General features: G+C 38.7%; 2 protein-coding genes across 3 annotated transcripts in view; one reads left to right on the top strand and one right to left on the bottom strand.

Annotated features, from left to right (window-relative positions):
- Nucleotides 1-277: 277 nt before the first annotated feature.
- On the bottom strand, nt 278-9,391 carry LOC124640723 (neuronal acetylcholine receptor subunit alpha-7). 2 transcript variants are annotated; one of them, XM_047178735.1, is made up of 11 exons: nt 9,293-9,391; nt 6,687-6,826; nt 6,239-6,283; nt 5,969-6,078; nt 3,909-4,089; nt 3,706-3,781; nt 3,302-3,496; nt 3,020-3,216; nt 2,727-2,938; nt 2,309-2,411; nt 278-2,223 (listed from the first exon to the last, which is right to left on the bottom strand). In XM_047178735.1, exons 1-11 carry the CDS (start codon nt 9,369-9,371, stop codon nt 2,071-2,073), a joined length of 1,491 nt encoding a protein of 496 aa, XP_047034691.1. In that variant the 5' UTR covers nt 9,372-9,391; the 3' UTR covers nt 278-2,070. The 2 variants fall into 2 exon arrangements, with proteins under 2 accessions (XP_047034691.1, XP_047034617.1); XM_047178661.1 differs by having other exon boundaries at nt 2,694-2,938; nt 9,293-9,386.
- A 7,295-nt stretch (nt 9,392-16,686) lies between these two features.
- Nucleotides 16,687-22,625, top strand: part of LOC124640643 — a 34,416-nt gene continuing 28,477 nt past the window's right edge. Inside the window, exon 1 of the mRNA XM_047178544.1 lies at nt 16,687-16,907. The gene's annotated coding sequence lies outside the window, so the exon portion shown is untranslated. The remainder of the gene's footprint in view (nt 16,908-22,625) is intronic.

A 22,625-nucleotide genomic window follows, 5' to 3' on the forward strand; every position in this document is an offset into this window, starting at 1 on the left:
AGCATCGATTGCTTCGGCACTCCGCTCGCTACCAAACGCCTCCGCGGGAATATATATAGGTCAGGGATGATTTACATAACGTACAGGCTTCGATCGGTTTGAACACTTACTAGCGAGATTACACCCAAATATCTATTCAATTCAGGAGACTTCAAAACATCCTTACTCTTCTAGTTATAGAATTTCAGCTTTGCAGTACTTTATTGAAATAATGATGTAGGTAACCATTGGAGCAAAACGTTTATTGATTGATAGGTTGTAGTAAAAGAAAACAAAGTTTTTGTTTCATTCGTTTATATTTAATAAACAAAGTGCAATTCAGAGTTAACCCTAACAATTGAACAAATGTTGGGGACAACGGGTTGTCCCATTGCCGACGGAGAGATGCCGCACGAGTTCTATCCAATACAAAGATAGAAACCCGCGTGTGCGGGTTGCGGCGCCCACCGTCCGGGTCGTCACACAACCTCTAGCGAATGGTAAGAAGATATAACAATAAATAAACTGATGACTTAAAAACATTGACTTGTAATCATATCCGGTCCGCAACTTCCATCGGACCGTCTAAGATTATTTTCAGCAAAACCTCGGAAAAGGAAAACATTACAGGAGCCTTGCGAGGGTACATTCGCTTGTCGGTTGTACCCGCGCACTCTCTCTGCTTACACCACGTTTTCCTTTTGAGAGGTTCACAATGTTTTCGAATGAAATGAATACGATGACTTAGAACAACAAACGTAACAATCGATGATGACGGAGCAGTAAACTGAACTTGTCGAATGTTTCCGAGTGTGGCAGACGAGCGGCAGGACTGTCGGATGTCAGGATATAGTGTACCTGTGCTTATCAACTGATCGTGCTTCGCATCTGTCAATATATAGGCACCTTTGTGTATACCCTCTATGTAACGAAAAACCGGTTCATGTTACAACTTCTTGTACTTATAAAATGTTGTATATCTTATAAAATGAGTTATATATTACATGTACATGTTTGAAACGATGGTCGTATCTGTTTGAATTAATTTTCGAAGAAGAAAATTTTACAAGCTAATATTATTTTCAGCATACGAATTACTGTAACTGTATGGAAAGAAGTACAAACGTGATATTAATATGTAATTTAATTATTTGTAAAAGTCGTTCCGAAAGACCCAGATATGACTTTATTAAAATAATATTTGTTTAACTACAACTTTTAACGAACGATTTATTAAGCTATAGCCATGGGTATTTTACCATTTATAACAATATCGACCCGTTCACAACGAGGCATATCACAACCTGTACCAATTGAATCAACATTGTTTGTAAAGTTCTATACTAGCTACTGACACAAATATATCCGAAAATAAAACTAGGGATTATAACCACGATTCATGGAATCGAACAAGAAGGAAACAAAGGGCCATTGTTTCACCGCCCAAACTCTAAACTGTACAATAGATTTCAAGAATCGAAGAAGTTCTAACAAAGTTTAATTTTTAAATGCGAATCAGGTCGTTCAACGGTAAGAAGGAAGACGTTTTTGTGCAAATATTTTCTGCCGCAGTCTTGTCTAGTGGGTGGCCACTTGCAGCGGCGAGGGTCGCGGGTCGCGGCCCGACGACCACTGCGCCGCGGCGCCGTGGCGTGGCGGCTTTAGTGCCTGTATAGCACGTACTGCCACTTTATCGCAGGGGGCGACCGTTCCGGGGACGGAACGTCTGATACGGAACCGCTCATGGAAACTCGTGACATACCCTAAGGGAAATATCGGGTGTAGAGTACGGGATTGATTCCACTGAGCGTGACGACCATTTGTCATTGTATTCTTGGAAGAAAGGGTACACAATCGCTGAATTTTTCAAGGGGTTAAAAGACGTTAGTCGGATGGGCAGTTATTTGTTGAACGTACAGGGTTGGCAGTCAGCGGTAACTTATGTCTACAGGGGGGCGCGGGCGGCGAGGCAAGCGGCGGCAACTCCGGCGTCGCGGCGTCACCGTCCGCGCCACTTCGCTCATCACAACTTAACAAATATTCGCGGTATCACAGAACTTTTCGCATGCGTATCCGCAAGCGGGCGGGTCGCTACGACACCATGATGTGTGGCGCGGACAGCAGCACGGCTAGCGTGGCGATGATTGTGAACAGGGTAAAGATAATAAGGCACAGTCTGTCCACGACCATGGCGGCGAACTTCCAGTCGCGCGAAATGTCCGCATCTTCGTCGTCCTTGCGCATCTGGAAAATTTTACATCATGTCAAACTCTCTGCTATGTAGGTATGTGTTAAACATCCACTAAGGCAAAGGCGGTGGTTTAGGTACCTGATCTGTGATGACTCTGATCTCCTTCAGAATGAGGGAGAGCTCGTAGTCGACACCGAAGCAACTGTGCGCCGCCAAGCCCGCGCCATTCTCCTCACCCCCCCTGCAACAAGTACGCTCTGTAGATACCGGCTACTTGCGAACCCTACACTACAGGTGGAGCCGAGGAACGGAGGGCACTACGGGAGTTATGCCGATTCGATGTTAAAGACCAGACCCAGATGTAGAAGTAACTAATCGAAAAGTGAAAATTATGCGATGGCCCGTGAAATAGTAAGTTGAATTGATGTTCAATGTTTTTGAAAATTCGTGAATTAGCTGTTAGGGTCGGGTTTACTGCGGAACGTTCGAGGCTGGGGTGAATTATCGTAACCGTGCTATTTACGGCGAGTAGTGTTCGTGTAGATCGTCGAGGGACCTGTAGTATCGGCAGCATTGCGGCTGCTGCGCTTGCGGGTGGCGGAAGTCGTCGTCGATGTCGAGCACGTTCGCTAGGAGCGACTTGGAGGAGCGCTCGCGCAGCTCCAGGTCGGGCGGCGGCGGCACGCGCGCCGGCGGCGGCGTCGTCGCCGACCCGGGCCGCGACATGCGCAGCACCCACGGCAGCCAATACAGGAACACGCAACGAATCTATACCAGCGAACAACAAATCAACATGTTATCACTCTAGATTTGCCTGCTTTCAATTACATTATCAAAACAATTACGAACCCAATCACTCATTTCGTGAGTGTCTGCGTGCCGGTGGTGGTAGTTGAGGATCAGTATGGTGGAGACGACGGAGGAAGCCACCATGAACATGATGCAGTTGAAGTAGGTGCCGAGCAGTGGCACGGCGTCCGACGTCGCTGGCATCGTCTCCGCCACCATGTTGAGGAACACCGTCAACGACAGTAATATCGTCACACCTGACCAAATAAATTAACGTTGTTACGTCTTTCAAGATACCAACCCAGAGAAAAAGAAAAAACTACTTGAAAATGTATGTGTTACCTAAAGACAACTTCTCTCCGGAGTCTGGAGGTAAGGTGAACCCCAACAGAGCCATGGAGGCGATGAGCACGCAGGGCACGATCAGATTGAAGAAGTAGTAGAGCGTCTTCCGCCGGATCACCACCGCAAACGTGATGTCGATGTACGGCTCCGGACAACAGTTGTAGTAGATCTCGTTGCGCTTGCCGGGCACTCCTACGTCACAAAGTATAACTGAACACCTGATTTGCTTTACACATCATAAAAAATAAGCTTTATCGATCGCGTTTAGTAGCATCAATTAAAAAGTTAATGACCTGAGTTTGAAATAAAAGAAGAATTACTGTTTCGCCGCCATTAAGTAGTCGTAAAGATAGCGTATAAAATGCTAATCCGGATGTAGTGATTATAATAAATTATATTACCTATTAACTCCCATTCGCCATTCGTGACAAAACTGCTTATATCTCCACCCCCTTCATCCTGTAGTTGTAGATCCAACTGCAAATTAAATAAAATGTTAACGACACTGTAGCAGACACATCAAAAGTCAAAGGCGACGAAAGGAGACGAACAAACTGCTTCTTAAGGAGGTCTGCTTATCAAATAATTAGGTTAACTTCCAGACCTGATAACCATCATAAGTCCAGCTGCCAAACTTCATCTCGCAACGTTGGTCGTCGAAGGGGAACCAGGTGATGTCGATCTTGCAGGTGCTCTTGAAGATGCCGGGCGGCACGTACAGGCACGAGCCGTTGTTGCGCACCACCACGTTCGTTGGATACGTGCTGTCGAACCCTTCGTCCGCGCTAAGTAATCAAACATGCGTATTAAAAGTAAGATCGACGTGTTTATTGAACATTTTATGACAGAATAAGAATTTTAGTGGAATAAATTAATTATGTAATACACCATATACGTATATTTCAAATTTTTAAAAGTGGTAAATAAACAAATTTTAAATTAAAAATGTGTTTTCTCATTAATGTTATTGTTTTTGCTAAAATTAAACGGTAGTTAATTTTGAATAGTCAAGAAATAGCCGTAAAAACTATCGTACGTAAATTAAAGTAACAACGTAGTAAGTATCATTAAGTAGGGACATCGTCACGGTCAAACTGTAACGTAGTAAAAATAAATCCAATTTATAGGATAACAATTTTAATCGGGGGTAATTCGGCGAACATTTTGCTACGTTGCGTAGAGTGAAACCTACGCGGTCGATCGTAGGACACGGCTACGAATCCTTGCATGCGTGTACTGAGCGTAGTCGTAGTACTTTGGCGTAGTACTGTGGCGTAGTACTTCGGCGTAGTACTTTGGCGTAGTACTTGACATGCTAAGTTAATCTTATAACAGAATCTTTTTAAAGTAAATAAATTGTAACGACATAAAATGCTGAGTGGTAATCGTAAGTTTAAAAATATTAAATGAATTTTATTTTTAGTGCAGCTGTAAGTTTAGGAAAATATGTGTTGTATTCATCTGTATTTAAAAGAGTTTATATTATAAGCTTCAATTTTTTATGTCAGTAAGTGATATTTAGAGCGCATGGTATCAGACAACTTCAAAAGCAACGGTACACCTAGATACATTAAGGTCTCATATACATAGGTAATAGGTACTAGTCTGAGACGATGCAAGCAAACTAGGTTAATGATTTATATCAAGAGGAGGCAAGCATCCACCTATGTAATAATAACGTCATACTTCATCCATTAATTTGCCAGCCAACCGTGGACCGTAATTATGGCCAGGCGTGCCCATGACGGCTTGCTGTGGTCGCCTAGTGGGACGCTAATAGTCCCACGGAATTTATTTGGAAACTTCAATTACGTCGTTAATTACGGTATTTTCCAATTAAATTGACAATTAGGTTAAATGGAGATAAATATTTCTTTATATGGATATTTCCAAGCAAGGATGATGATTGCGATTTTAACTTCGATTTAATGGTTACTGTTCGATGTTTGAAACCGTGTAGTTACTTATATTTTTTTGATGTTTATTCTGAGCTAACAATTATCACGGAAAAATAATACACACTTTCTCTATCCGACTTTGATTGATCGGAAATTAAATTAACAGTACTTTTTAGTCGCATGATTGAAAACGATAAAGCATTAATCTTTCCTTCCTTAAAAACTAGTAAGCAATTAACATAATACAATTTTTTATTTTTCATCAAGTGTCTGGAAATAATTAAATTTATTGGTCTAAAAAGTAAGAAAGTTTCCAATCTTTAGTTTTAAGATACTTTGAGTTTAATTAATTGCTTGGAATTTTATTCTCACGCGAAATTAATAAAAGCTTCACACATTTGTTAAAAGAAGGAAACTGGTGGCTTTTTTAAAAAAGAATCTTGTCGAAAACTGTTAATTGACTAATATTAATATCTTGCTGTTGACGAAATATCTAAAGTTGGCAGCATACGTAATCTGCGTAAATATTGAGGTCTTCGTTACTGAGGTATGTGAGACGAATTGGATGCAGTGGATGTATTGAGATTGGCATTATTATTGGGTTCAAGGCGATCTCAGTTATGCAACACACCACTCAACATTCCATTTTCAGACTTAATTGTCTTGATTGATATTGCTCTTAATTTCGCTATCGTTTCGTCTTTGGTTCTCTGTTTCTCCGAGAAGGAATTTAACTGTGGAATTTGTTTGTGTACAGTGAACGTACCTGTTGTACATAAGGACGTCTGGTTTCCATAGTCTGTGGGGCGGCACTCGTAAATCTTTGACCCCGCCGAAATCCGAAGTGTTCCACCTCAAGTTCATATCATTCCACTCCTAAACAAACGACATAACCGTATATTTACATTATTAATAGATAACTTAATACATAAAGATATGACAGCATTACCAACGTCGAATCTCATTCAAATGCAAAAACAATTAATTACTTTCTTGTTTATCTACTCGCACGAACGTTATAAAAACGCATACTCACTAGTTTTAGCCAGATGTTTGTTATTAAAAGCTGGTTCTTCTCGTCCTGCGAACATAAATTTGTATTTTATTACTTCTCAGTCCCGTTTGTTCATGGTTTGAACTCAAATGAATCATTATTATACTGTGAGAGTCGGTCAACAAGGATTGTACAAAAACGTGTATCCGAACTGGTCCCAGGACAACGTCGTTTAGACAAAAACTGTCAATAATGTTTGAGTACTGACGCACACCAATGCAGTACTGTCCTGGTGAGGCGTGTGCATTTAAATTGTGAGGACATATTTAGAAGACTTGATAGGTTACTTGGCTTAATCGTTTTCGAAGCGGCTGGGCTGGTATCGAGGTAGTTTATTTATTGAACGGTACTTTTGGATAATCATGGGAACTACATTAATCTTGATTGCGAAGTTATAGTGGCATGTAGGTATGTGAGTTTGTATGCTGACCACGTCGATGATCTGCATGAGCGTGAGGCCGAAGGAGAGCTGCAGCGGGTCGCTCTCGTTGACGACGGGCCTCTCCAGTACGTTGTAGTGGTCCAATAGGTGGTGCAGTAGCCGCTTCTCGTGGTACCCGCAGCGTGCCCCTATACACAAACAAAACCCGCTTATAATACTTCCAATTTCGGATACAGATCTAAAAAAACAACAATGTACCCATATTTCGAATTTAACAAATAAAAACCGATTACAAATAATTCAGTAATTGCAGACTTATTTCAAAAATGCATTGTTCAGATAAACGCCGTTGGCAAAAAAATGATTGTATGAAATATTTCGGCAAGAAACGGTGATTGTAGCCAGACTTTTTTTTATTTTGAATATATTGTTTAAGAAATCAGAACGTCTGATTAGAATCTTATTTTAAGGATAGTGTTATTGTGTAATTGTTGTGACTATTTACTAATAAGAATCTTTATTCTATCCAGATCATTATACCAAATATTCGTCTTGAACTTTATTTGCATTTTTCCCCTCATCATCCTATCTTCGTCTACCTAAATCCGGGTTCCAAACTTAAGGCATAAAATCTCGAGAAGAAATGCAAAAAAACAAGAAAGATTTATGTAGTATACAGTTACACATTAGCATATTGTATTATGTCTGTCTTGTGGGGATGCACGTGTGGCTACCGGTATCTTCGTAATGATGATCAGAAACCTCGAGACAGATAAAACCAATAAATAACGGCTTATAAATGGAAATAAGATTATACTCTGATTATAAAATGATAAAATCTACATGGATTTTTGCATAACAGATATTAGAGGGAAACGACCCTATTAATATTATAGTTACACCTGCTTGCTGGAATCTTACAAATTGAGTATTTTAATCTTATTTAATATGTATTATTTCTAAAGCGAAAAGTCCCAAGGAAAAAATAAAATAACGGTTCCAACTAGCTTCTAGCAAACTTCTTAAGATACCTGTATGAGTACCTATCTAAGAAAATGTGATAATAGTCCGTGCCTTGTATACCAATGTTAAGGTTTAGTTAAAATACTTGAATGTAACATCTAAAATTTTAATGAAATAACACAAAAACATGTTTAATTTGCTCATTGATGAGAGATTCATCAACATATTTTTAAATGTACCGATTGACCTTTTAATAGATAATTGCCGTAAGTGGTACACTAATATCTCTAGAATATATGCTATCGGTGTTTGTTTAATTACGTAAGTAGAGTGAACTATGGCGGTATCCATTTCAAAATTGTCCATTATCTATAACGAGGGCAGGTAAAGGACATTATGGATTGAAAATTGTTTCAAGAAAACCAATTACTGCAAATTATTAGTTTACCTCATCTTTTAGGTATGTTACCGTTGTTCATAATCTACATATGCGTATGTTAAAATCTGATATTTCGTGGGCCATTAAAGTAGATTGGGGATATTGTTGTGCAAACATATTCTGGACAATCAACGTGTGATTAATATTATTGCCACCGCACGGCCATTAGTATGTATTTTAAATAACATCACGTAACGCCCTATACATATTTTGGCAGTTATGTTTGCGTCTCCAACTTAATAGCGAGTAACTTGGAGCTGTACTTACCGAGGCACACTAATATTTTTCATGATAATAATTTAAAAACATTAATATGTTCACATTTAAATAAATAGATATTATTAAAGCTCTATATAGATACTAAAAAAATACCATAGTACAATGTTTTGTCATTATTTAGGTATTGCCATTTTACCAGCGGATAATTTATCTTGATAACATTTTTTGTTCCGAGTGTAAATAATGCCAGTTATTTGTTCTAGAACTGCCGTGATTTATATCCGAATATTATTTAAGTCTATTATCAAGTAATTGTACATTACGAGACTATCGGATGATCGATTTCTGATGATTACTGGCAGCTACGCGTGCCTCATTGTTAAAGTATTTTTTGTCCTCAAAATTGATGGATTCGTTGTTTACAATTTTTAAGTATATTCAATGGTAGAGAAATACAAGTGAACAAATGGTTCAAAACTGATTAAGCTTTTTGTTCTATTAGGTATATTCGAGTATCATTGTATTTAATGAATATAAATATAAAATGTTATATAAAATGATCAAACGCTTTAAAGTGCAGAGTTGGAACAGAGCCCTTTTATCTTATACTTAAGTCTCTTGAGATTATTAAGGAGTACCGCTATTACCTATCTCTTTTCTTTGCCTTTGGATTCACATTGTTTTCTCTATAAAAAGGAAATGTATTCAAACATAATGAAATAAATAATTTTAGGATGATGTTTATTGTGATAATAAAATCACGCCATGTGCTGTTTTCTGAAAACATTTCGATCTCATGCAGACATGGCTGCCATTTTGGTCTCTCCAATAGGTTTCCGCCACATAAAGATTTTTTTTTTCTCAACTACAATCTTTACGAGTCTCTTTGACTTGGTTACACTGTTATGTTTGTGTTAATTATGAGAATGACACATGTTTTGCAAGTTTATTGTGTTGTTGTGTTGGTATTCAATCAGGAATGACGTGAAGGTGAGTCAGTACATCGGCGAGGAGCAGGTGGTGTGGTGCTTACCCCTCGGCCAGAGCAGGCACAGCAGCAGCAGCAGGCCCGCGGGCGCCGCCAAGTGCGAGCGGCGCGCCCGCCCGCCCATGTCAGCGCCGCGACGCCGCCGCGCCGCGCGCCGCCGCCGCCGCCGCCCCGCGCCGCGCCATTCCCCCCGACCGCGCGACCCGACCCCCGCCTACCAAACGCCGCACTCCCGCTTCTCTATTAGGATCTATCGAACACGATCGGCTTAAAATTCAATCTTTTTACGGTTTTCATATGTATGCAACTTGTTCACGACCGCTCGCCGACGGCCACGCGTGCCGTCCGATCCTCAAACATCGCCTACTGCGCCGAGGGGATGTGTGTGGAGTCACGGCGTGTTTTTGATCATTGTTGTTCAGCGGAGTGCGGCCGACCGTGGGGCAGCGGAGCCGCCGGTGTGCGGACTGACGGAGCGCCGGGGCGCGCAGCCGCGCCGCCGCCGCCGCCCATTCAACCGCCACGCCGCTGCGCGCTGCCTCCGACCTTGTCTCCGCCGCGCCTGCACGAGCTGCTCCGGCACGCACACCACGCACCACTACATCACACACCCCTCATTGATGCTTATTACCACTCTCAATTATCAACTTATCGAAACTCTTCCTGATTAAACCTTGACATTTAAGTAACTGAATTTTATTTCCCTCTTTATCCAAGTAACTGTTAATTTTATACTGTCTAACTCATTACTCGAAGGTATGGGTATTTATGTATGCACCGGAGGCTCTGGAGTGTCTGCGTAAAGGGTTTGTTTAACTAGTGTATTTTTTCTGGGTAATAAGATAGGGATCTAGTAAATATTCGTGTATTTTGTTAGCATATTTTGTGTAATTTGAGTGGTGTATGAGGCGAGTGTGTCGTGTTGTGCGGCGCGAGGCGGCGACAGTGCGGGTAGCTCGGCGCGGGGCCGCGTGCGATCAATGAGGCCGCTCTCTTCCCTGCTCACAGCCTCCCTGCGCCCCCCGCCTGCCGCACACGTTTCGCCTTACCATGCTGAATTCATCCCGTGACTATGGCACTTCGAATTCGAACATTAATTTAAAAATATTAGCTGACACACTTTTTATGGGGTCGAATAAAGTTATGTTGAAAAGGTAATCTGATAACCGGAGGACCATTAAACCCCATTCTATATTATTTCAGACGCAAAGCTTTCAAACCTGTAATTTGTACTCGTGGAAGAAAATTGTTTATCAAACATTTTATGGGGGAGAAATTTTCTTCGTAATTTCTGCCACTGCTTGACTATCCTGTTTCAAGATTTTACAGAAAGAATATAGCCCTATCCATTTAATTTTTCTAGCAATATCTTGCATTAAACATTAGATTTTTTTCCGCATTCACAAATGCTTCTGGTACCTACTGAAAAAAGAGCCTACACGTAAATGAGTGTTTTTTTTTAATATAAGAAATATAGTTTGCAGGTATATTTACATAGAAGTGAATGGGTTTGCTAGGCAGCGAGAGAGGCGACCGCGAGGCATGCCTGCGCCTAATGTCGCACAACCTGATAATGAAGGGTGTTTGCTCATTACCGCAACCACTTTACGCTCGCACGCGGCTGCGCTCACCGCTCACCGCTCAGCGACACTTAACACTTTGCAGATATTCAAAGCTCACACATTTATATTATACACGCTACACTTCCTCCTACCCTTCGTCAAACTCCCATTCTGAAAACGTCGTGTACCAAGGTTCGTGAATTACGTAAATGCTAGTGATTATAACTTTCCTAACAAGATAAAATAATTGACTCGCTCATTAATTCACTCCTTGAATTAATGAGTACCTTGAGATAATTAGTACCGTAGTGCAGGCAATTAATTATCAACAACAAAGTAAAGGACGAGAACAATGCTATAGTCGGAGTTCACGATCCAGTACCAAGTCTTTATTAGGCGTTGGATATGTTTTGTAAATGGCAAATGTGTTGAGAACTAGGAAGTTTGCGAAACTCGGAGAAAGCGACCAAGGAGTAGGTACGAACCGTTGAATGGCGCAGTCAGAACAAAAGCAGTTCATTTGCTACAAACTAGGCGAAATAATGAACGTCATATACCTGACTCCCTGAGTGAAATGTCAAAAGTAAAGGTTAAAAGTTAGGAGTGCACAAGCGCAAGTGTATGGGCGGCCGAGGTTCGCCTGCATTAGGCACTCATCGCCACCCACATAGCGTCCACATGCGGAGTCGCTGCCAACTCACTGTACTCACTTCGATACATTAAAAGCTTACGGAACTTCCACTTCTTCACAGTATTGCTACTATTTACTTGTATATGTAAGTAGGTATATCAAAGTTAAAGATTCTCGGAAAATTGAGAACCTTTAGCAGAAGAAATATTTTAAAACCACGAGTGTAGCAATTAAGGGCAGCTAGCAATTAGGTAGCAACTCTCTATATAAATATGTATTTCGAGGGAGAATGGTTTGTTTGTACCCAAAAGGCTCCGAAACTACTGGACCGATTTAAAAATTCTTTCCATTTTGGGAAGCTAGATTTTCTCCAATGAAAGATAGCTTATGTTACAAGCTATTCATCATGGTACGGAATGAAGTGCCCCCAGGATCCGAGTGCATCTAAACTTTATACGCAACATTTCTTTAAAGTAATTTAAGAATATGCTTAGACCTTCGACACAGATAATTTCGAATGAACTGCATGACTTCGTTGACAATGAAACCAGTTCTCCATAATCATCACGTCACGAATGCTTTAAATTTATCTTTCTTATCTTTAAACTTATAATTTCCATGCCATAAATAAGACATTTTAAAAGAAATTACATTCGATTCTAAAATATTGATCGAAACATAAGTACGTATTTATGCGGCAGATACCGTTATTTATAAAAAGCATGTAACAGTGCTTTTGTTAGTTTGCTGTTTTTACGAGTCGATATGAAATTGCTTTCGCTGTTTTATGTGTGGACGTAAGTAGAGCTTGGGTAGCGTTGGTGTGGCGTGGCGGTGTCGTGGCGCGGCGTCACGGCATCGCGTGACCGCTCAATGGCTGCCTGCAAATTGCACATTACACGCCGCGTTCGGCCTGCAACCGACCATTAGTGCATTCCCGCAGATTACTTCATAGCGAAACCGACCATGTTAAACTGTTACATTTTTTATAGATCAGCGAAATTAGTTTTGAAAGACACTGTCAGTGCCACTAAGATGACAAAATATCTGCCGGTAACTTGATTGATTTAAAGTGCTGTAAATAATAGCAACTTTTTTTTATAACGGCGCAACACTTAATTCCTTTTATTGTTCCAACAGATTAACCGTTAAATTAGGTAAGTAAATAGTTATGTAATAAGTGGTTCTTAAAAACTAGCCTACGAAGATATATTAAGAATTTTGAAAACGCTAACTCACAATTTAAGCTAACAATACTATAACATAAGGCACTAAAACAATCAATTTGATAAATATTAATATTACTGTATATTACTTTATACATAGGTACCTACTACTTAAAGTCAAGTGTTACATGTAATAATAAGTACTACATATTTGATGATTCGGTCTAAACCTTAACCTATACATATTTTCGCTCATCCATACCAACTAGATAAATTCTTGAAACAATTTGATCGGATTAACCTTTTGTAATCTTATTTATTAACAGAAAGCCAATTGGGGTTATTATAAATGTAAACGAACGGTAGACTTCACTTTAATAAATATTTAAAGCAAAGTAAAACGATGTAATATTATCAGCAGTGTTTCTGTGAAATACTTGTGCGCCGTGAAACATGTCGATGAAAAAATTGTTTCATTTTCATGATTGCTTCATTTGATTTATGACTGCGGAAAGGGTGTCGTTAATATTGCACGGACTATGAAATGTACCAAATTATATTTATGTGTTTGTATTGGGTGACCGAGGGCGACGGGTTGGTCGCACTGATTACTTATTAATGACTACGGCCTGCCAACCCCCGAACGCCGATAAATATTGTACCAAACAAATTGTTTCATTGATCGCCAGTAAACAAACAGAAAGAGAATACCAATTTTCTCTAAATTTGGAAACTCATAAGAACAGGAGTGATTTATTGAGTAACCTAGTTAAACTTAGAATATCGATTTGGTGGATGTGGTCAAAGTAGATGAGGACTTTAGTCATACATTACTCAAAAGCTCCATTCATTGTTACTATGTTATGAGTTAATGATTCTCGCAAATGTAATATGAGGCGACTAGAAATAGTCTCACATAGAAGACAAGGTGTTACCGCAGATATTTATTACGTGACGTCTTTAGGTCGACCGACAGTTTTGTAAGTGTACAGTGCACTTTTATGCGGAAACATCGTACAACTATCACGAACATAATATTTTAAAATACTGGCTTTAAATATTTCCTACACTATAAGAGTTTAAACGCGCCAAGAGAATATCTTAAGGATAGATTTATCGAAGCGACGGTAAGTGACTGGGATGTTTGCCTTCGGAGCGCTGAGTTCCGGATATGAAACTCGTGACAAATTGTGGAATGTTATGTGTCTGACGGTGACATATGGTTTTATAGCGCAAGAAGTCTTTCATTTTGAGAGACTTCCATTATGTGATGGCAAAACATTTGTAGCTGTAGTATGAAAGTATGCGACTTATTGATTTTCCTCTGAAAGGGGTAAGCAGACAAAGCGGAACAAATATGAGGTATGCTTAACCGCACGTCTTGTTGCGTACCTTATGAGCCATGTACACCGATAATATGTTAGTTATGGGGTCGCCAGTAATGATGATTGCTGGCCTGTCGCTACGTGCAAGGAAACCAGCTTTCCTCGTTTGACTTTTACAACTTCGGCGAACGAAGATAAAATACATACTACATTTTTTAAATTTCTAGGTCGTAGTACTTAAATGTAGTCAGGCCCTTAAAAATGCAGTATTGACTGCATTGGTTTTAAAAGTGTGCGAATTTAAAGTGAGCATAAAAGGTAAAGGAATTTCATCCAATTTTGTAGACACAAGATTCTGTAAGGCGAACTGCGGATAAATTTCAATTAAGAACATAGTCAGGTATGTTCATTACAATAAAGTTAGTGGTTCTCAAAGTATGTAGGTACGAACTCACACGTGTAGAGAGCACCTCGCCGTGAGCCTTACCGGGTGTAATTGGGTGAGCGTCTCACGCCTGCTATGGAAGAAGCCGGCGCGATTTTCATTAACCTCAAATGAGAAAAATGCCGTCGTCGTGTTTGTTCCTCAGATAGGAGTGTTGTTTAACGACTGCGGAATATTCTCCATGATGAGACTTTTGATAATAGACCTATGAGTATTTTGATGTGTTTTCTCATTCTTGTGATGACCAAGATTAATCATTCAATTCAATCATCAAGATCATTCTTCTGTAAAATAATGTACATGACACATAAACTTTTCAGTTACTATACTTTAGATTTTCTTTGTTCGGTTTGAAGAGATTTTTCAGGATTCGGGTATAAAAATCGATAAACCAAAATAGTGCAATTAATATACGGATCATTAAACATGTAAGTTCGATTTACGCTTGACTGGCTTTTTAATTAAATCCTTTAAAGGCAGGTAGGTATCTAAATTTTCGACGCACGTAATTGGCCGGGGCTACAGTAAGATTGGGTATACATAGAGGTGTATAAATAATTTATACTTTGACGTATAGTGTTTACCTAATTAACACTGAAGTAGATACGTGTGTGCAATTATATGTAAGACAGCCGCAATAATTAAAAACAGTCGTTAGGTGGCGATGGCAGTGAAATGAGCTGTATCTAACGCGGAAAGGAGTCTAGATATTAATACCGATTAGTTTTCATAATTCGTTTTTACTTTGTGTTGCCAAAAAATCAAGAACAAGAACTTAGTAAAGGTTTTCCTATAAACTCAGAGTTATCATAATCTATAATCTCATTATCACTTAACTTATTAAGTTACTACTAGTTATTAAAAGTTCCGTCCTGAAAAATAGAAAAGCTAAAATTTTTATCTCTACATTAAAATTTTCAAATCTTTCAATGATTCTGCTGTGTTTATCCGCTGTGCACCGATTTCTTTGAACAATTTTATAAATTGATGTTTCAAATAAAATTGCAAGCAACTTGACACGTGTCTTCTGCGTCACTTCAAAGCTTTGTTAAACTTCAAGTTGTGTTAAGTATAAACACTAACTTGAGACTACTTTGTGTTTTATTAAAGATTAATTATTATATTGTAGAATTAAGTTTGTCGGAGCTTAAGTAAGAGCTTTCAAAAAGAAATTATAGAGAGCTGCGGCATAGTTTATTTTTCAAATTTGGCTATAAATAGGTAAAATGTATTTTTAACATAGGCATGAAAAAGTTTCATTTGTACTGACTCTTTCACTTTCGCAATAATAAACTGCTGAACGAATTTATATGAAATCTGGAAAATCCGCTAGTCCCAATACGATTATTTTTTCTAAATTGTTTAATAAAAAAAACTCTATGTTCTGTATAAACCCCAAAGTCGGTAAGTCAAAATAAGTTGAATGATTAAAACTCAACGTAACAATAGGATGAGTCAACATTATTAACCAATTAAGATCATTGTCGAAATCTGTGATTGAAATTATAATTTCCTTGTTCCTCCATAGGCCTCTCGTAACCTATTACAAGTTGGTATGCCATGCCAGAGAGCTAGTGAAATCGAAGGTTTAAATAAGCTATATCTATCTATGTGTATCTACAAATTATGGAACTATACATTGTTTTAGTTTGTTTTGAGGTACACCGAGTCTGAGTGAAATTACAGTTTTTGTTTCATTAGGGGATTAGCACTTAGAGCGCCGAATAATTGAATTAGCGGTTGATTGTCTGCATGACAAGAAGGAAAAGTGCTTGCAAACTTATCTCTCGTGTTATCTGGCAGAGAATTGGCACTTACTTTCACTGTCTTTCAGTTCGTCAATGTCTAGCTGACTGCATGATGTTGATCGAAACAAGCAAAAAGTTTTTGGTTACGTCTGTTATGTAAAAGTGACCCTGCCATTATGTCAATACGTGAATATTATACTATTATACTCACGATATCTGAATGTCGTAGAATTACCTAATTCAATTAGAACCGCGTGAGGTCGGCTTCGGCAATGTCTTCCAGTCGAGGTGATACTGTCTTGCTATGGACACGAAGGTACCAATTTGCTTACGAACATATCGTAGGGCTACAGATCTTCCTAAGACTTTCCTCGCATAGTGACATAGAAATGTGAAACTTTCTTGTAGATCTCCGCGGTACGGTGTCAAGTGCGATTATAGCGAACATTGTGGCAGGGCGGCCGGCGTGCGGCGTGGTGAGAGCGCGGCCCGGTTGCGACCGGTCGGCCCCACCTGGTGCGCGGGCGCACACGCCGCTCTGCGCCGCCGACGTCGCGACGCTCGCTCGCGCTGCGCCCGTGTGCGCTTCACCCGATACCAACTCGTAGCAATCCTAAGGATTTTATACCGAATATCGCGAAACCCACGCACTACTGAAGTTACGATGTTTTGAACGTTGTTATGTGCCGTGGGACGGTTTCAGTACAGTGAATGTTTACTAGCTGAATTAAGTGTCTTAAAGAAAATTTTGTATTCGTGCATATTGGAGGAAAATTTGTAAGGGTGAGTATTATTGAATAGAATTATTTGGTTGAAAGGGGGAGTCCTTGGGCTTGTGTTATATGGATTGACGTGGGTAACATAAACAATGGTGCGTGGAGCACAATAATTATTATGCGGGTTCCCATGTCGGGTAGCGGGCTAAGGTCAGCGGAGCAGCCGTGTGCGTGGTAATGAGATTAGGGAGGGCGGCGAGGCTGCGTTCCCGCGTCCCGGCGCCGCGACCCCGCGTCCCGCGCCCCGCGCCCGCCACCCCGCACACACCGCGTGCGCCGCCCGCCGCAATCCTTGTTCTATTTTCCCGCCCGCCCTAATGATACGGCATTTATTTAAGCTCAAGTTTATCAATGTCTTTATTACAATATGCGTTTTAAAATTATAATTGTAGAATATATATATGTAATATATATTCTACAATTATAATTTTGTTTTGTTACTTATTTTATTTTTATTATCAGTATTTAATGCAGGAATCCATACATCATAAATCATTTAAATAAAAGGCAATTTAGTTTAAACTTTCAAGAAAAATCTATCAACATTAAAAGTTTTTTTAATCATCTTTGCTGCTGTTAGATACTTAGTCGTCTAATAATACCGTCGTCCTAAAACTAAAAAGTTTAGATGTAAATAAATCTGGTTTCATCTCACAAATTCAATACTGGTTTTGTAACGTTCTTATTCCTTATTTTGGGTAAAATATCTACCAGTAAAGTTAAGAACTAACTTTTTGATATGAAATCACGAAGTAAATTTAATTGATAAAGATCTATTGCAGTCAGCAATTCAATGGCATGAGAGTTATGTTGAGACAAGCTAACTGTTACTTGCTGGTTACTGAACTTTAACGTAAAGTATGAAAATACGCGTTTGATCAGCACCGACAGCGGCTTTCTCTTGTTATTTACTACGCAGGTACTAACTGCAATACTGATGTAAAATCCCCATTTCATTATATCTTAAGCTTTGAAGACATGCGATTCCGGATTTGCTAAGTTTTATTATGAATCAAACTGTAAAATACCGCAACCACACAAGTACGAATATTTAAATATATCATACCTATGATGGGCATCAATATGAAACTTAGTAAGAAAAGTAATACCCAAAATATTATTAATCTGAAAGGGAAGTTATAAATAATGACACATATTAACACGAACGTATTATAAAGTTCTGCCATAAAAAACGAGACGCGTTTAATGTGGTGTGTAAAAAAACGTATCCGATTAACAGATTCATTCATATGGCTGCGATTAGCGGTGATAAGTTGCAACGAGTTATAGAGACGGGTATCGAATCCTTATGTCGAACTTGCTTGTCGATATTTGGGTGGCGATTGGTCCACGGTCGGTCGCACGCTCATAGGATGTTCACCTCTAGCCGATGGTCCATGATGGCGGCTGCGACACCGCTAATGTCTGATGTCATGCTCACGGTGACAACGCCTACGATTTCCTAACTTTTATATTTCACGCCATTTTATTATTTATACTTGCAGCCGGTAGAAGGTCTAAAAAAGTAGTTTTACTGGTCAAACTTCTTAACATTTTAGTAGACTTTTTTGTTTTGTATTTTGATTTTAAATAAAGATTAGCAAAATAATTAATTGTTAATGACAACTTTTACTTAAAAAAAAAACTATTAAAACGATTTAATAAACTTAAGAATAGCGTCATTAATTTCTTATACAGAAGAGGCTAACGCTAAAATTAATCCCCTGATATCCAATTTGGACAAACGCAAATTTCAAAGATGAACGACGTTCAAATTGTGATGAAACGTACATTATATTTCCATTTATCACAAACATACCAAATTCAATATCGAATCTGACGGGCATCATTATTTACAGCTACAGTTTAATTTAATTTCCCAAGTCTTGATTGTTCATCAAAAATCTTTCTAGTAATTTTATTAAGTATACGTGCGCTGCGATGAGGTTTCTAAAAGAATTTTTGCATTTACCAAGTTTGAATAGCTTTTAATAAATAAATTACTCCTTAATCTGGTGGGCGATATTGCTCAGCGGGGGAGAAACTTATTAAGTTTCTTGTTTTGTACCTCACCTAAACAGAACATCTACCTTTTTAGGAGCCTGATTATTGTACGAGATGAAATTCTGCATGAAACAGTTTATTTATTTTGTATTTACACACACCATTGTGTTGACAATGATGCATCAATAGATTGACATTTCTCATGCTTGTGTCATGCTAATTTTATTATTGATACGATAAATTCCATTGTTAGATGCATTGCTGTGTACTTAGCTAAAGATAAACGGTGATATTGAATAAAAGATCTCAATTATAATGATCGGGATAATATCTCTGAGAACGATAATACCTAAGATTAAAATATCGTCATAATTAACACGACGTAGCACTCGTAAATAATAACATGCTTAATCCGTCGCAGCGCATGGAAGTTAATTAAAATATAAGAGGCCGGGATTTTAATTCATTATTTGCGGTATCTCTGGAATCGGTTAATTCCTCGTTGAAATGTTTTTCCGATGGAGCGGTTAAGTATAAATAAATAATTATTTGTGATAAAGTCTGGTTGGGAATGCATGTTTTTGAATTCCATTTTGGCTATCATGGTTCTTGATCCGCGGTGTTCGTTTGTTACGCCTGTCTGACCGCTGTTTTTGGCGACACATATCTAGATAATGTCCAAACCACTCGCCTTTTGCGGCCCGCTTCTTCTTTATAAGCGGAGATTTTATCAACCTTATTTCAATTTCGTGTGAGATAAGCGAAGGAGGGCGCTTCGTGATATATCTACTAGTATACAATCGTCCTATAGTTATGTTTGTGCCTAGTTGTTGACTGTTATGACGCGCTGATTGCCGCCGCGCCGCGGGCTATGTAAATGTCGCATGCCGATGGAGTCATAGGTTCAGAAACCAATATATTTGTTGCAAAATTGTTTAGAAAACGATGTTTTATATAATAACGGATATTGGAAATTTACAATAAAGGGGCTAGAGGGTCAATTGGCAGGGAAACTTTATTGATATGTTGATTGTTATGGTTCGAAAAAAAATAAAAATAAGATCTTTATAAAAAATCAATAGGAAGACAAAGGTAAAGGAAAGAAGGTGTAAAGGAAGTTGGCACTTTAAGCAAGCGAGCGTTTTGTTGATGTTCACATATTGAAGACGTGATATCACACCCGACACTGATCATTATCGCCTCTTATCCAGCAAGTTCCGTTCACATTATTGTAGAAAAGAACGTGACACATAAAGATGAAGAATTATATACGAATATGGGAAAAATAACCTTCCTAATTACGTAGGTGCGTAACTGCGATAACGGAATATTGATCGTTTATGAGTGGGTAATTTTCGAGCCCTTATATTTGAATACGATGATTGGTTTAAAGATGGCATATTAATTAGTATGGGTACTAAATTACAATGAAGCTGGCCACGTTTTGGAGCTGCGTGCGTAAGTGTGCCAATGTGCAATGTGAGTTGTCTCTGTGTAACGTTACGCGTGCCGGTGGCTACCTGACCTCTGGAACTGTTAAAGCAGGTTTATGCACCTCGACGCTGTGCAAAGTATGTTTAATTACTCATTAGTCTTCCCAAAATATCCGGTTACGTTCGTACAAAATACACCATCACTGTGAAATTAACTAAGCTTTACAACGATAATAACGTAAATCAAGAAAATATACGTAACCAAGCTTTTCCAGGCGGAAGTTTTGTTATCAACCGCATCACTATTTATTACAATAAATTTAAAGATAAACTTTCAAAACAATAGCTTTTCCCTCAAAACGGTATCAAGGATATGTATCTGAGAAATTCCCCAGCAATTAGTTAGCTAGTCACGTATCACACAAGAATCTTCTACTTACATTTAAATAAGCAGAATGTATGGCGTTGCAACGTAGTAAACACGGAGCGGAGCAATAAATAAGGCTAGCATTGTGTCGGTATCGCGTTCGTTGATATTGCACGCCACTGTAGTGCGCTTGCACAACTCGGGGATCCTCTAATTAGATGAGTTGGTGCGATTGGCCCTCGCCCGGCTGCCGACGACCACGAATGTTGCGTTACGTTATACTTTTCCTTTTTATTTTTCATGTCTTAATATGCATAGCTAATATTGTTGCGCACTAATCGATCATGGCTAAGACGCAGTTGTTTTTGAAAGTTGTTGCGACATACTGAACAGCTGTACCTGCCTATAACTAAGTCCGTGATTACGACTAGAGTTAGATTAAATACTTAACAAATCGATTATTTATTATTCCTGCGTGCAACTGACATAAATGTCGATGTAGGTCCGTTGCATTAGTCTAAAGAGGTCGGTCGTTTCATATTCTGATAAGGATTGAAAATCCTGATGTGGTTCTTGGTGCAATTTTATGCAATAAAAGGAGGCGATGGCATCCTTAAGTGGAACGATTGAGTAATGTGGTTTTTAAAGGCGAACGATTTGGTGCAAAGAAGTTAGTGATTTAATCTTTATAAATATACAGTCCACTATTGTATCGATCAGCAATTACCTACATATTAGTATGTGAATAAAATATTATATTAACAAAAGAATTTACATAAATAAAATATTTTAAATTGACTTCGTAATAGTTTGGATAAATATTTCGAAAAACTGATAGAAAGTTGGTGTAAGTTATATAAGATATTTTCGCAATACACCTATATATTTATTCAATATTTTGAATTTATCATGCAATTTAATTATTAAAAATTTACCTGTGGTTGATGTCTAGCTATTGTATTCATAGATTGGTCTTACGACTGTGTCTAATGTATAAAAACTGTTGCTTACGTCATGGTTTGTCTGCGGCCTCAGCCAGCAGTTAATTAGATTCTGCTTGATTGTGTGATAAAGAGCACAGCTATGCAAATTGATAGCAGTGTTTGCGCGTCTGATAACTGAGTGCTTAGTGCGAGTTTTCGTGAATTTTTTTACGGACTCACATGAGAGCGCGTATACTAAGATTTGTATGCAGTGTTGCCAACTTAGTGGATTTTCCACTAATACTGGTGGTTTAAGTCCCCTATTTAGTGGCGAAATGTTGAAAGTACTGCGGGTCAAGTAGCGAAATGTAAGTTTTGTGGTACAACTTTAAGGAGTTACTATGGAGATTTGAAGTCTCACGGAATGTCAAAAAAGCATCTACAAAACAAAAAGGTGAACGACTACTATATAATTATATTAAGTACTCATTCATTGGTCAAATGCGTAACTAAACAATTTGTGAAACTACTACGCCGATTATAATTTGTGAAGGATTCGGATCGGGTCGGATGAATTGCTAAACAGATGTAATGCTTTGTCTGTTTTAATTTTCTATCGTTGCCGAGTTACATCTTTGGATGATTAAATTGTTTTAGGTTACAATAAAATATAAACAATATTTTTTTAGTGGTGAATTTGGTGATTTTAAGTGTGGGATAAATTTTTGTTAGTGGTTTTCTGGTGGTTTTAAAAGTTGACTCTGGTGGTAAGCTTCTACAACTGTTGGCAACACTGTTTGTATGGAACAAAAACAGGTTCCAATTTTTGACACTAGGTGGAGCTGTTTTTGTTCCATACAAATCTTAGTATACGCGCTCTCATGTGAGTCCGTAAAAAAATTCACGAAAACTCGCACTAAGCACTCAGATAAGTGGTACATTCGCCTGCAAACGTCGAGTGCAGTGACTGCTGTGTTTGTTTTGCCGCATGTGTCACT

This window comes from Helicoverpa zea, chromosome 1, assembly GCF_022581195.2.
Source record: "Helicoverpa zea isolate HzStark_Cry1AcR chromosome 1, ilHelZeax1.1, whole genome shotgun sequence".
NCBI lineage: Eukaryota > Metazoa > Arthropoda > Insecta > Lepidoptera > Noctuidae > Helicoverpa > Helicoverpa zea.

What these genes read in the sequence shown, in the direction of transcription:
- LOC124640723 (XM_047178661.1), bottom strand. Translation starts at nt 9,371, where the DNA reads ATGGGCGGGCGGGCGCGCCGCTCGCACTTGGCGGCGCCCGCGGGCCTG. An exon ending in CGGAGAGAAGTTGTCTTTAG is followed by an intron (nt 3,217 to 3,301) that starts GTAACACATACA and finishes TTATTTGGTCAG; the next exon opens with GTGTGACGATATTACTGTCG. An exon ending in CTACACGAACACTACTCGCC is followed by an intron (nt 2,412 to 2,693) that starts GTAAATAGCACG and finishes TACTTGTTGCAG; the next exon opens with GGGGGGTGAGGAGAATGGCG.